The sequence below is a fragment of the Nymphalis io genome, chromosome 21 (genome assembly GCF_905147045.1).
Source record: "Nymphalis io chromosome 21, ilAglIoxx1.1, whole genome shotgun sequence".
In the NCBI taxonomy this organism is placed as follows: Eukaryota; Metazoa; Arthropoda; class Insecta; order Lepidoptera; family Nymphalidae; genus Nymphalis; species Nymphalis io.
The window spans coordinates 5847178-5861639 of NC_065908.1; the positions used below are offsets into that span (position 1 = coordinate 5847178).

At 31.0% G+C, this 14462-nt stretch overlaps 1 protein-coding gene across 4 annotated transcripts in view; it reads left to right on the plus strand.

Moving 5' to 3' along the window:
- LOC126776753 (uncharacterized) overlaps nt 1-14462 on the plus strand; it is a 28195-nt gene that overhangs the window by 563 nt on the left and 13170 nt on the right. For all 4 annotated transcript variants that reach the window (XM_050499487.1, XM_050499488.1, XM_050499489.1 and 1 more), the window contains exons 2-3: nt 801-943; nt 8535-8860. In XM_050499487.1, coding sequence (XP_050355444.1) covers nt 801-943; nt 8535-8860 — 469 coding nt within the window. The remainder of the gene's footprint in view (nt 1-800; nt 944-8534; nt 8861-14462) is intronic.

Sequence of the window (14462 nt, forward strand, 5' to 3'; positions counted from 1 at the left end):
GTTTTACATAAAGGTAATGCATAATATCTATTACTTGTCACTAATACATACAATAAAAATTTTGTTTTTATAAAGTGCAATCATAATTATTGATAAGATAAATTGTGTATATTAAATGTATTGCTGTATCCATAAAATGCTTCTGTTTCTAGAACATTGGATTTAATTAGTATAGAGAAATATTTTTTTCTTACATTTCATACAAGTAAACATCTTTATGGTTTTTTTTTATCCATACATCTATTTAATATAAATCAGGATTTTCATCCTGTCAGTTTAAAACTTAATGTATGTAGCATTATTATTCATATTAGAATAAAATATTTTATTTTATAAGCTTAAATAAAACAATTGTATTTGATAAAAATGAAAAACAAATTATCTTTAATTATGACAAACATATGACAAAACATTTTTTATAGGTAGATTAGGCTTGAGGGAAGTGGTCACCTATGTATATATTTGTATTAAGTAGTAGAATAAAATGTTGTCTCCGGTGCTTGTAAAAACATTGTAAAACTGATCAGTCAGAATAGCAATCCAAAATATTAACGTTTTGAGGTTGAATATCAAATGGTTGTACCGACACAGGATGTTCTTATAAAGTGAAGAAATTAAGCGCAACAATAATATAAGAGGGATCTCTTTAATTTTATTTATTTTATATATACGTTATATCTAAGTTTTATTAGTTTATGGAATATAATTAATTTTTTATGTATTGTAATAAGTAAAAAGTCATATGTCAATGCCTTACAAAATTGTATTTTATTTTTCTCTAAAACTGTAAATGCTTCCAGGTTATATATAAACCCAGAAGACTCTGGTCGTAAAGTGGATATTGTAGAATACAACTTGTCATGCGATTGGCCTATTATTGAGGATGACGAATATCTCAAATCTGAAAAAGAACTTTATGCAATACTTGATAATCTTCTAAAAAGTAAGTATCTAATATAAGTGACTTAAGACCTTACTGATAATCATTATATTGTGGTGAATTGTTGTGCATTGATTGTCTCTTTCTGTCACAAGTAATTTAAATTTTAAGAAAAGTACAAGTAAAAAGTACAAAGTATTTTGTACACTTATTTTTATAAAACTTTATTTTTATCTGCATTTGTTTTTATTTATACTTATTTGCAATTGGTATTTTTCTTCTGGCTTAAAACTATTTTAATGATGAAACAGGTTTAAGACATTGGTACTGTAAGTTAAAGTTGAAGTTTTAGACAAACAAAATAATAATATAATATTGAAATTTATTTTTACACTTTGGTTTCACTCAGAAGTCTTTAAGTGTCATTTATTAAATTATTGTATTTAAACTTTGGTCTGTGTAATATTTATATAAAATTCTAGTGTATTCCATTAGTATTATCATATTTCATAAATAATTATTTTACTTATCAATTATCTTAAATGTATTTATGTTAATATATAGAGTAGGTCATGTTAGATTAAAATAAAAAGATAAAGTTTTTAGAATACCTAGATTCTAGATAGTTAAACAGTTAAAATAAAAATCAAATAATTTAATTTCAAATAAAAAAAAAATATATATTCCGAAGCTAATACATCATGCATATCATCAATCAAATGCATCAATTAAATTAAATTTAAAAACTATTTTCAATATAGAAGCAAAACACTTTCTTAATTGATTCTCAAGAATCTGCCATCGGGATGGAAGAAATTGGCAATATTACTGAGTTATTTCTATTCAAAAACCTTTTATAGATATGTGATGCCAATAGAAATTTCTCCTAGTTTTTACGGAAACTTTCACATTTCAAAAAGTATTTTTAATTTTCGTCAATTCAATTGTTATCGATCATTTGCCATGGTTCATAGCATCTTAACAATGACTATATGTGTAAAGTAAATAAGTGATGCAATGTAAATTTTAGAACTTTTCCGGGGTATTAAATACTAAGATATTCTTCTTATAGTAAAAATTAGTAGCAGCAGTCTTTAAATGTCTATAGCTCGTCTATTTTTGAGGAGAAGGCTTGTACCTTATTCCATCACGTTACTCCAATGCGTCTTCGTGGATATATATGCAGGTTTCCTCACGATTTTTTTTCTTTCAAGCACGAGTTGATTTATAAACACATTTAAAAGCAAATACAAATTTAGTGGCGCTTGCTTACCAAGATTTATGCATTGGTTAAGATTTACATGTTCTAACCACTGGGCTCGGATCATTCATTCTTCATTTATTTATTTTTAACAATCGACCCCCCTCGACTACGTCTGAAAATGAAATAGCCTATATTATTCGCTGATGGTGTAGCTTTGTATAAGTGAAAGCATTTTTAAAATCAGTTTAGTAGTTTTTGAGTTTATCCAGTACAAACAAACATACAAAAAAGAAAATCTTTAAAATATTAGGATTCCGAAACATCTTATTACTAATTGGAAGGATGGCGACCGATTCACATCCTTATTTATGATCTTATTATGTTTGCAATATTTTTATTTAAGTCATTTCTGTAAAGAATTTGAATTATAAATTAAACTTATCCACTACAAAATTATCCGTTTTTTACGGGTTTTAACATTGCTCATTCCTTTTTTATCATCCCCGTAAAAAGTAAATGCAGGTTTTAGTCCTGTTTATGTCTGTTGTGGTCATTCATATTATTGAAACGTAACTGAGTATAATATATGGAACAGTTCAATGCCAAGGTAATTTTTCAATAAGGCTAATGTATCTTTAAAAGCATTCTTATCGACAAACATCAATGAATCATTGAATTCAATGAAACAATATTAACGAAATGAAAGCTTTATTGACATATAATGAAATTTTTACGTAATGTACTTTAATAATTAATTATTGTAATATTCACTGAAAAATCACATTAATTAGTACGATGTAAATCTACGATAAAGTTATTAATTACTTTAATTAATAAATATTAAAGTATTAATATTTTTCAAATGAAACTTTACTTATTAGTAGAATTCTTTTGAACATAAGAAAATGAATTCGTTTAAATGATATGATAATAAATTGCAAGAAAATTCTTTTATTGCATTATATCGTCGTAATCTTATCTCGAAAAAATATTTCTAAATATCTGATATTTATTAAGTCTATAAATAATAATGATAAATATAAAAATATCAAAGTTATTTTTAAACCGTTATCGAGCAATAAGATTCCACGTAGGAAGTGAACTAGGAAATCAACCTGTTTCACGACAATTTTCCAATATAAGAAACATTTCCTGTGAGAATATAAGATACATAGAGGTACTTTTGATGTTCCGGCTTATGACGTCACACGTACTATCCCATGACTCGATTGCAGCTCAATTCTAAAGCTTTGTATCTATTCATTGAGGTATGAACAGATGTGTGCACTTCTTTCACGTTAAACAATTAATAAGGCATATTATTTAAAAGATTATATAATTGTTAGATAAGCGTTGATTTCCATTGTAAATTTTATACATTAATCGTATATGTTATATTAACTACTCAACCTGGCTTCGTCCAGGTGTATATTAAACGTTTATATCGTAATATGATACATATACATGGCACAGGTCAGTAAAGCATGGTGGCATGATTTTTTCCGACATCTTCAACAATCATCGTCGTACTTCAGCCAATTTAAATTTATACAAAAAAAATGGTTACGGTAGAATAAAAATTCGAAACCATTGCTAATTTTACATTTAATTTACATAAATAAATATAGCCTGAACTATATTTTGATCGAGATTATAGTTGAATTGAATAGAAGGTAGACAAGGAAGATAGTGTATGCTCGTTCACTACCCACTCAACCTATACCGCTATTAACAATGCATTGTTACATACAATGTTTAATGTGTTGTTTTCAAGTTTAATGTGTGAGTCAGTGTTATGGTAGGTAAAAAAAATATACTCACTTAATTTCTAAAGCTGGCGGTGTATTCGCAACTTATACTTATTATAAAGCTGAGCGGAGTTTTTGTTTGAACGATTTGAAAAACAATTTTTGCTTTGGATAGCTCATTTATTGAGACAGTAGACTATATTACATCACCAGGGATATCAACACCGAGGCGAATCAGTGGTCTTTTACAAATTCTTTATTTCATGATCTATTTATATTTATTGTTTTTTTTTTTTATTTCTTTAGTCTATAAATAAGATATTGTGTCTTTTTAGGGGTATTTTTTTAAAATATTTACTACATTAGCATTACAATTAAATGTTCAGTAGCTGGTCACTAAACTCCTTCCGGTTTCTTCCGGTTTTCACAAATGTTGTGTGTTAGTTGTAATTAACAGAATCATTTACTACATAACACAATAACTTACATTACATTCATAAGATACGACGTTTCCTTCCGACATTAGTTAATTTTTATATGAATGAATACAGTCATTCAAACATCGCTTTCACGTTCTTGCAAATTACTAAGATATTATATGTAAGTATAGAAAATTGATTGAAAAGATCATAAAGTCGTAAATTATATTTTACTCAAAGAAATAATGTAATAATTATAAATTAATGAAAGAATTATTTTTGGTGATTTTTTTATAAAATATATTTGTACAAAAATAACTTATTTAATCGCTGTAATCAAATTAATATAATAAAGTATGCTATCGTATTGTCGTCAGCACCAAAATTATGTGCAAAATTTCAGATTAATATGTTGAGTGAAACTGATTTAATATTCAGTTGCAATTTTTGACAGTTAAAAATAAAGTAACAATTATGCTTGGCTAAAGTCTTCTCTCCCTTGTTTGGAGTTTATTCCACTACGCTGCTCTAATTTTAGAGGGTGGATACACATGTGTCAGTTATTCGGAGGACATATGAAGTTTTTCTCGCGATGTTTTCCATCACCGCCGAGAACGAGATGATTTCTAAACACGAATAAAGCGCATGAAAATTCAATAGAACATTTATATTGTGGAGATTAAGAATTTAATGATTTTCTTTTAGGGTATCATTGACACTCTTAACCAAAATATAGCACGAATCATGAATCATTGAAATCTTATAAGTATGTTAAAAACCTCGCTAATTAAAAAAAATATTTCGACGAATTAGGAATGTCCTCCGTTTTTGAAGGCGGTTAAATTATAACTGTTAAAAATATGTTCATTTTAAATTATGCTTCTCTTCTTGCAATCGTACAAACGTAATGTATGTGAGACACTGAATTGGAAGCATTGTTTTAATGCAAGAACTATATTATATGATACCGTTAAATAATTTTCGATATAATAACTCATATCTGCAATGTGGATAACATTTGAAACGTCATAAATATAATTATATTACACCTGCGCTATTAAGATAAGAACGTGTTTTATGATTGTATTAAAGGACTAAAAAAATAATTTTGTTTGTCTCCTTCGTTTGTTTGTATGTGGCCTTGGTATTCACCAACAGAAATAACAACAATATTAAAAATATTATCGATTATTTAGAGACTTGTATTTCTTTTAATAGGTAATCACATCATGAATTAATTATAATTAGAAATAAAGACTTAATTTTTTTTGTTGCATAATTAATTATTGCTTAATAAAAAAATATATAATTATTTATCAGTTCTATAATGAATCTAAAATGAATAACAATTCTAAATTTAATAATTAACATTATTTAAAAAAGAAAATATATTTTACATTTAAAAATGGGCTATCACAACAACAAAGCCAGTGCATTTTGTAACTATAAACTCATAGTTTGAAAGTACCGTATTATTCAAATTAATAAATAAACAAACAAACATAACTTTGATTATCATATTATTAATACAACATTAATATTATGATAATGTCCTCATTATTTATTTTAACACAAACCCAAATTCGAATTGGATCGTTGTAATCATAGCTGGTACATAGTTAAACAACGTATTTTTCTTTCAAATGTCAATTTAATAATGACAGAAAGTATATATCAATGTTTTACTCAACAGCCGCTAAGCAATGGCAACGCTTATAAGTAAGGCCGATTATTTTTATAATTTACACTGTCAATAGCCACGAAATAAAATTCTTTCTATATCGATAGATTTTCGACTGTAAGAACAATGGAAATATTTATTGACTCGTAATTATGATCGTAATGCAAACATCTTTTGTTTTCTCGTTCATAACATGCATAAATATATATCTTAGTTCCCAAGGTTGGTGGCGCATTGGCGATAATATTGGCGGTTAATATTTCTTTCAGCGCTAATGTCTATGAGCGGTAGTGACCATCCAGTTTGGCTCATTTTCCAGTCTGCCGAACTATATTAAATTATAAAAAGTTTAGAAGGCCTTTGTAATGCAAAAGGATGTCAACCAAGCTTCGATAATATGTTCATAGGGTTCAGTTTTGATAAGCAAATCCATAATAATATTGTAATTATGGCATCGTGAATACATCGATTGACACTATCGCTTCGATTAGCATTCAAACGTAGTCCAACTGCTTTCACTTTCAATACTAAACCTGTCCATGATTGATTGACGTGTCCTTAACATAAATATCATTCAGGGCATTCAATACCTTTCTCCGACAGTCAAGTCCGATCGATAAAAGAAATGTCCTGATGGCAAAAGGAGGTTTCTATGAAGAAGTTTTTATAAATTATTTTTATTAAGTATATGGACAGATTTTTATGTTTTATTTTTAAAAATTGGTAACACATTTAAATTGGGATTATTGGTCATTAAGTCCTAATCGGTGTTGCTATTTAAAAACACCAGCTATTTACTAGTTGGTTATATTGTCAATAGTTCCGTGGATGATGTTTATCCTTAACTAATATTATAAATGCAAAAGTGAATTTGTTTGTTAGTTACGCTTTTGCCTCTTAACTAGTCAATCGATCATCATTAATCTTTGCATGCACATTGTCAGGGGTACAGAAAAGGACTTGGCGTACTGTAAAACTTGCCGCCTCCCCTCTACCAGAGCGAAGCCCGCGGCTTCTAATAGTTTATGAAGCTTACATAGCAGATTATTATAAGATATATTTATAAAAATAACAAATTTTAAGCACTTTTTATTTGTTTTATAATTTTTTAACAAAACTAAACGTTGGTTGTTTCGTATAACTCAATATTTTGTCCTCTACTTTTAAATGACAAATTGCAGATGTCACAAAGAGATGACGGTAATCAGTGTGTTAGTTATTATAATAAATGATTATTAAACATTGAGAACGTAGTTATGCCTTTTTTCAAATATTACATTATAGAGCGATAAAGAAAACAACGCCTTACTTTTAAGGCACGTCGACATTGAAAACGTAAGACTCCGCTGAGAGACGTTTCCTGTGAAACGGCTAACAGAACGGTCAACTTCCGTATTCGACTCACTAGATTAACTAGGTTAATGTGTTTGGAACATGTACATATGTACATATGTGCCAATCATTGTTTTAAAAATTTCACGAGTGTTCCTCTCAGCTAGAACAGCGTAGGATTCTTTTTAGAGACGTAAATTACCTTGAACTTAATATGTTTATCTATTATATATTATCTTTCTATTTATATGTCCCGTACATATATATGTACGTATGCCACTTTTAACTAGTGGGTAGCTTATACAGCTGCCGACTGAGGTCCTATGTTCAAACCCGGATCGGTCCAGTAATAAGTGTAATTGTAGGTGCAAGCCCGTCTCGATAGGTACCACCCACTCATCAAATATTCTACAGCCAAACGACAATATTTAGTATACAGTCCCGGTTTGAGGGATGATTAAGTTAGTGTAAATACAGACACAAGGGATATTCTATCTTAGTGCCCGAGGTTGGTGGCGCATCAGTGATGTATGAATGATTAGTATGACAGCGTCAATATGCAATAGGCGGTTGTGACCAATCTCAAAAAAAACAGTTATCGGGTTTTTCTGCTGCGAAATTCTTGAATTTTAATAAGGGTTTATTTTCAAACCGTGTTAACCAAAAGATTTATATGTATTTCGATATTAAAGTTTGTATTTGATATGTAGAATCTTATTTTGCCCGTGCAAAGGGGTAACTATTATATAATATACTTTTCTACATTCTCGATCTGAGAAGTATCTTCGTTTTATTTGGAACGAGTTGAATTTACCTTGCACAAATAATAATTAAATACTTTATATTTAAAAACCATCTTCATAAAATACTTACTGGTTTCTTTTAATGGCTACTTTATTCTATTATTAACAATTGTTGGGTAGTAAATATTGTAATTTATGCAATTTTTATTCTTTATTTCTTTTTTCAGTGTATATACCTTAAAACCCAGTGTCATTGAAAAATAAACCCTATTACTATCTGATAGTGAAAAAAATACATCTTTTTACGACGTAGTCTTACGTCATATTGTAAATTTAACCGGTTCGTTCACCTTTGCATTTGGTTATCTTCCGTGTGATCTCAATTAAAGTCTAGTATATTTTATAGTAAAAATAATAATTAAATAACCCATTCGTAAAAATATATACGTATAAAAATTTCTACGATCTATAATATTAAGAAAAAATGTGTCTTATGATTATTTTATTAAAGTTTACATTTGTTTTAGATGACGTGGCCATGCCGGATAAGCACAAATTTGACTCTAGGACCTACGTCAAACCAAAGAAAAGGATGCAAAGACCAAGCATCCAGAGTATAGTTGAAGTAGCTTCGAACCCGCATTCGATGTCACCCCACCAATCGCTGAACCAGTCGTTCAACCAGTCCGCGAACAAGTATCTGACATACAATAAGTATAGCAATCCGTTGGGTCCAATAAATCCCATGATAAGACTGAAAACCTTTAATGTTGATACGAATTCGGATAACAGTCACGTGGTCAAGGAGTTCGCTATGAAGAGGAGGAGTGTGGCGCAAGATGATGATCCTCAGGTAATTATTTTATTAATAAAGTTTTTACCGTTGGCGCGTGTGAAATGTTTAACGCCGTTTTTAATGGAATTTCACGTATAATACTTTTAACTTTAATAAACTGTTATAAAACGAATAAAAAACGACACGACACGAAAAAAAATTCTGGCAACGTATTAACGGTATAAGAAAGTTTTATACATTTAGTGCAAGTGTTTATGGGCGAAGGCAAACCGCTTAAGATTAGCAGCATTATCTGTAAGAAGTCACATTGTATTTAACTCGTGAAATTTTGGAAACTGTCTTACGCGAAGACCGTATTTAGACTTTCTTTAATATTCAAGAGCGATAAACAAAACAACGCCATACGTTTAAGGTACGTTGACATTGAAAATGTAACTTTATATGTTATAATTATTATTGTGAATGTCGCGTAACACTTCTTGACTTTACAATCGTGTTCTCCGGGGAGCTTCGTGTTCGTTCTTACAAAAATGCTGTATTGGTTCTCTATTTGCAGGCAGATGTGTCTTTATAGGTCTTGTTCTCAAGGCCTTGGCGGCCTAAAAATGCATTCCTACAATCATTTATATTATGAATAACAGTTATTTCTTCTGTCTCGACATTTCTGTCGGCAAATTCATTAGTGTCTGCAATCAGCACTGTCAACATGTTTGTGTCAGAACTATTAATAATAATAATAATGTCCTCCAGACCGATTTGGGCCACGGCGGCCAATCTCAAGAGAGATTAGCCAACTACGCAGGAGATATTATAGTGCACAAGTGTGTGCGCAAACACAGGTGCACTCTCTATTCCCTAACTCTCATAATCCGATGGGACGGCAATCCGGCACGACCGGAAAGAGTTCAGGCGCAGGACCAACGGCTTTACGTGCTTTCCGAGGCACGGGAGTGTACACACTTCCAACTTCCAGACTCCGGGCTGCTACTGAGAATTTTTCTGACAGAAAAACCCAATAACTTTTTATTGGCCCACCTGGGAATTGAACCCAGGACCTCCAGGTCTGCAGCCTTATATCAAGCCACTAGACCAACGAGGCAGTCGAACTATTAATATGAACGTTATAAAGTTCATTTTGTCTTGTTTACACGACCGTGACCTTGAACCTTAAATGTAGGTGAAGGTGACGTCATACGGTGTTGCAAAATAACATCACATTAAGGTACTTCATATAAAAGTTATATAAATTTGCATATTCTAATAATGAGAATACAATTTATTACGTAACGCGTATTTTTTTTCTATTACGTCACGATATGACATCACAGCTAAGGTTTCCTATGTTCGATTTGTTGAAACGTTTTTAGAAAGTAATAAATCTGTAGTTTTTAGATTAAGTTGTATTGATTGTATTTTTAACTTTTGCTTTTGATGTCATTATTATATATATTTATAAATACATAGACAAATGATAAAAATATATCGAGAACTGTTTCTAGTACACAATAATTATGTCAAGAGTAATTATCAAATAGAATAGAATATCTAAATGTAAGGTTTCTTTATTTTAACTCCTTCTTCCATTGCACGTCATATACAACAGTCTGCGTCAATATTCACAGTTTTTTTGCTGTTTTTTAAGTTAAATGTAATAAGTATTTAGTGTGCTGTTAATCTAATTAAAAGTCGAGATGGCCCAGTGGTAAGAACGCGTGAATCTTAACCGATGAACATGGGTTCAAACCCGGGCAATCACCTCTGAAAACATCGTGAGGAAACCTGCATGTGTCTAACTTCATCGAAATTCTGCCACATGTGTGAATACACCAACCCGCATTGGAGCAGCGTAGTGGAATAAGCTCCAAACCTTCTCCTCAAAAAGGGAGAGGAGGCCTTAGCACAGCAGTGGGATATTTACGGGCTGTTACTGTATGTCAATCTCGTTATAATCGAAGGGAGTTCGGATCTGTTCGTCACGCGTAATTTATGTCCCCATTCATTGATACCGTTACAGACGACTTGGTAACGCTGATCTTTTTATAGATCGTAAATTTAACTGATTGTCTATATATCAACCCAGTTTCATTTAGCGCTTACATCAAATTATGTTGAATATATAACGTATATATACCTAATGTTTTTATCTTATGTATATAAATGATATTTATATATCAAGAAAAGTTATATATCAGGTTAATAATTTATATTTTTATTATTGCTACGTATGATATAAAAAAAGAATTATCGATCCCATTTTTTTTATTTAAGTTTTTTTAAACAAGCACAGTTATATAGTTATTTTAGAAAATTATTTTATGTAGTCGCGTTTTAGAAAATAATAATAATAACCTCATGACCGAATTTCGGGCATCACGGCTATTCCTAATGGAGACGAGCCAAATACGCAGAAGTATTAGTGCACAAATGTGTGCGCGTACACAAGTGCAACATCTAAACTCATGGGACAGCTATTTGAAAAGAACGGATGAACATCAAAACGGAACATTATTTCCGAGGCTTGGGAGTGTAAAACTACCAACTTCTTGACTCTGAGCTGCTACTGAAAGTTTATAGTAGAATCCTATGAGATATGACTAGCCTATGTGGAATTGAAATCCGTTACAAACTTATATAACATATTATACCATTAACCTTTTTTTTAACGCTGGAAAAACGCATTACGCGTTTCCCCCACGGGAACAGCGGGGGGGTATGTGGGACTCGCCGGTGTCCAAGGCGCCGAGTGCGCCCCGAACATCGGAATACCCACTAAAAAACCAGCAGGAGGAGCGTCACGGGATCGCTGTCGGATGCTACCGTGGCGAAATTATACCATTAACCTGTGTTAAGGGTTAACATTCTCTGTTTAAGTTTATTTCACACAAAACAGTGAATTTGTTCTCGTGAATTTCAATAATGGAATTCAAGTACTTTTGTTTGTCTTCGGAAATTTTGTGTCCTGGAATAATAATGACTAAAGGTACTATTGTACTGCTGGTGGTGCTTCCCTTGTGCCTTTTTATCTTCTCAAAAACGAATCTCTCACAGAAAAAAAATTGACAAATTTCGTGGTAAAATTGTAATATAGTAATTTTTCTTTATATAAAATTAAATTCCCTATTAAAGATTTACATGTTTATCCGTTTCAACCAATAGGTTAGGTAATATATCAATAAATATATTGATATATTATTAACAGCGCCGAAACGTTTAACAGATAAGCATAAAACTTATTTTGGTTTATATATATTTAATTATTATTATTAATAGGTCCCGTTATCTTTTCGCATTGACGTCATTATAGAGTTGCCACAACAAAAATGGTTCAATTATGAATTTGTAGATTTTTTAAATACGAAATTCATGTTGAAAAATCTATTTATTCATAACTCCGTTACTACTTAACCTTACCTTTTGCTCACGCAACATATACATAAAGTTCATAAAATAAAATAGCTCGTCCTTACCAATATGATCAATGCGAAAGTAAGTTTCTTTGTTTGTTACGCTTCACGTCTTAACTACATAACCGATCATCGTGATTTTTTTCATATTTAACAAGTCAAGGGGTACATAAAAGGACATAAGGTACCCAACATATTTTTTTTATATATAGAATAGGTAGGCGGACGCTCAAATGGCCACCTGATGGTAAGTGGTCACCACCATTGGCATTGAAAGAAATGTTAACCATCGCTTACATCGCCAATGCGCTACCAACCTAGGGAACTAAGATATTATGTCCCTTGTGCCTGTAATTATACTGACTCAATCACCTTTCCAACCGGAACACAATAATACCAAGTACTGCTGTTTTGCGGTAGAATATCTGATGAGTGGTTGGTACCTAACGAGACGAGCTTACATGTAGCCCTACCAGTAAATTCTATTACACGCAGGCGAAGCCTCGTGCGGAAAATAGTAAGTAATAATTTACATTTCCTCCTAGTCTCGTTACACGTAATACGAGTAACAGGCCACCGCAAAGGGAACGATATTAATTCCTACGTGAAATATTATTCTCAGTATAGCGTTGCGCAAACGATACTTGCGTTTGATTTATTTATAATCGCTGAATAATAATGAGGTACGATAAACTAAGAGCGGCGCTCAGCTGCTATAGGAATACCGCAAATTTGTCATAAGAGTTTTAAATATTAAATCGCGAATCAGAATTGAATGGTAATCCTTGAATTGTGTTTTGGCTTCGGTTAAAGGTGTCGTTATCAAAACATTGTACAACTGCTTGGTAAGGGCCTTCTTCTTTAGGGGGCTTGGAGTTAATACCACTACGGTGTACCATGGAGTGGTAGTCCACATCAACATATGGCAGACTTTTATCCAGTATATGCAGGTTTCTCTACATTGTTTTTTAAAGAACTGGAAACCATACTTATACATAGTTAAGATCAATATATTATATATATTCTATTTACTCTCTCTCTCTCTCTCTCTCTCTCTCTCTCTGCATACTTTAAAATAATAACTAGCAAAAATATTGTTTGCTTATTTATTTGAATATTTCTCGCATTTAAAGTCGCCTTCATGCTTTGTTTCGTCGAAAAAACATACATAACTTCATCAATATATCAATCAAGTATATATTAATATAGTGAGCTATCACTGTCACTGCCACCTGTCACCTGTCAACTGTCAACTGTCATTTACATTGTGCTTGCACGCTACGAATATAATTATTCGTGTTAGAGAAAGTTTAGCTTCTTCCTTGGACTGTGTACTCTCCCTGTTCCTTAGTGACGAAATTTTATCTATTACGCGTATTCGATCTCTTATCTCCCTTAAAATGACTACACGATTCACGCGGTGCATACTTATCAGATTCACCGCGGCACTGACTTTTTTTATTAAACTTTGATTTTGACTGTTAAATGAACTGCCAAAAATTAAATAATAATAATTTTATGACTGTCGTGTTAAGATTTATAAATTCTATATGTTACTTATTAAATGTTGTCCTGGTTTTAAATACGCTTATATTGTAAGAAATTTTACAATAAAGGAAATTTGGTGATGTCATTTCCCTGAGAATTTTGTGTTTATTGATAGACTAAACATTTTAATATTGAACTTGAAACCTTTTGTTTTTTAAATTTACTTATTAGTTTGTATTTTGTAAATCGGCGAACACAATTGCTTTAGCATAATTATCGTATTTATTTAAAAAATAATATGTCATTGCTAAGCGAAATATGATGATTTTTTTCCAAAACAATACTTTTACTTAATAAATTATTGAGGTATATTGTGTAAAGTATAACATTACTGTATGATCTGGTTTCGCTTATGTTAATTATCGATGAATGTTTGATGTGTTTCTGGACGACTTATGTTCCATTATTTGAAGGGAAAGCATATATCGTCTTTGACTCCGAACTCCTATTAACCTTAATAAAACCAATGAGATTTATATAATAACGATAATAATTTTAATTTAACTTACAATTCACTTATAAATTTGTATATTATTTTTATTTAATAAGTTTATTAGTAACTCGGTTTCTTGCCAGTTCTCGATAAAATTGACGTGACGTTTGACTCAGTACTCATATAAAATATCTTGCTCTGCAGATTTGAAAATATTGTTAGGAACTGACCGTACTGAACTGATTGTAAATACTAATCACGGACGACAGTCGAA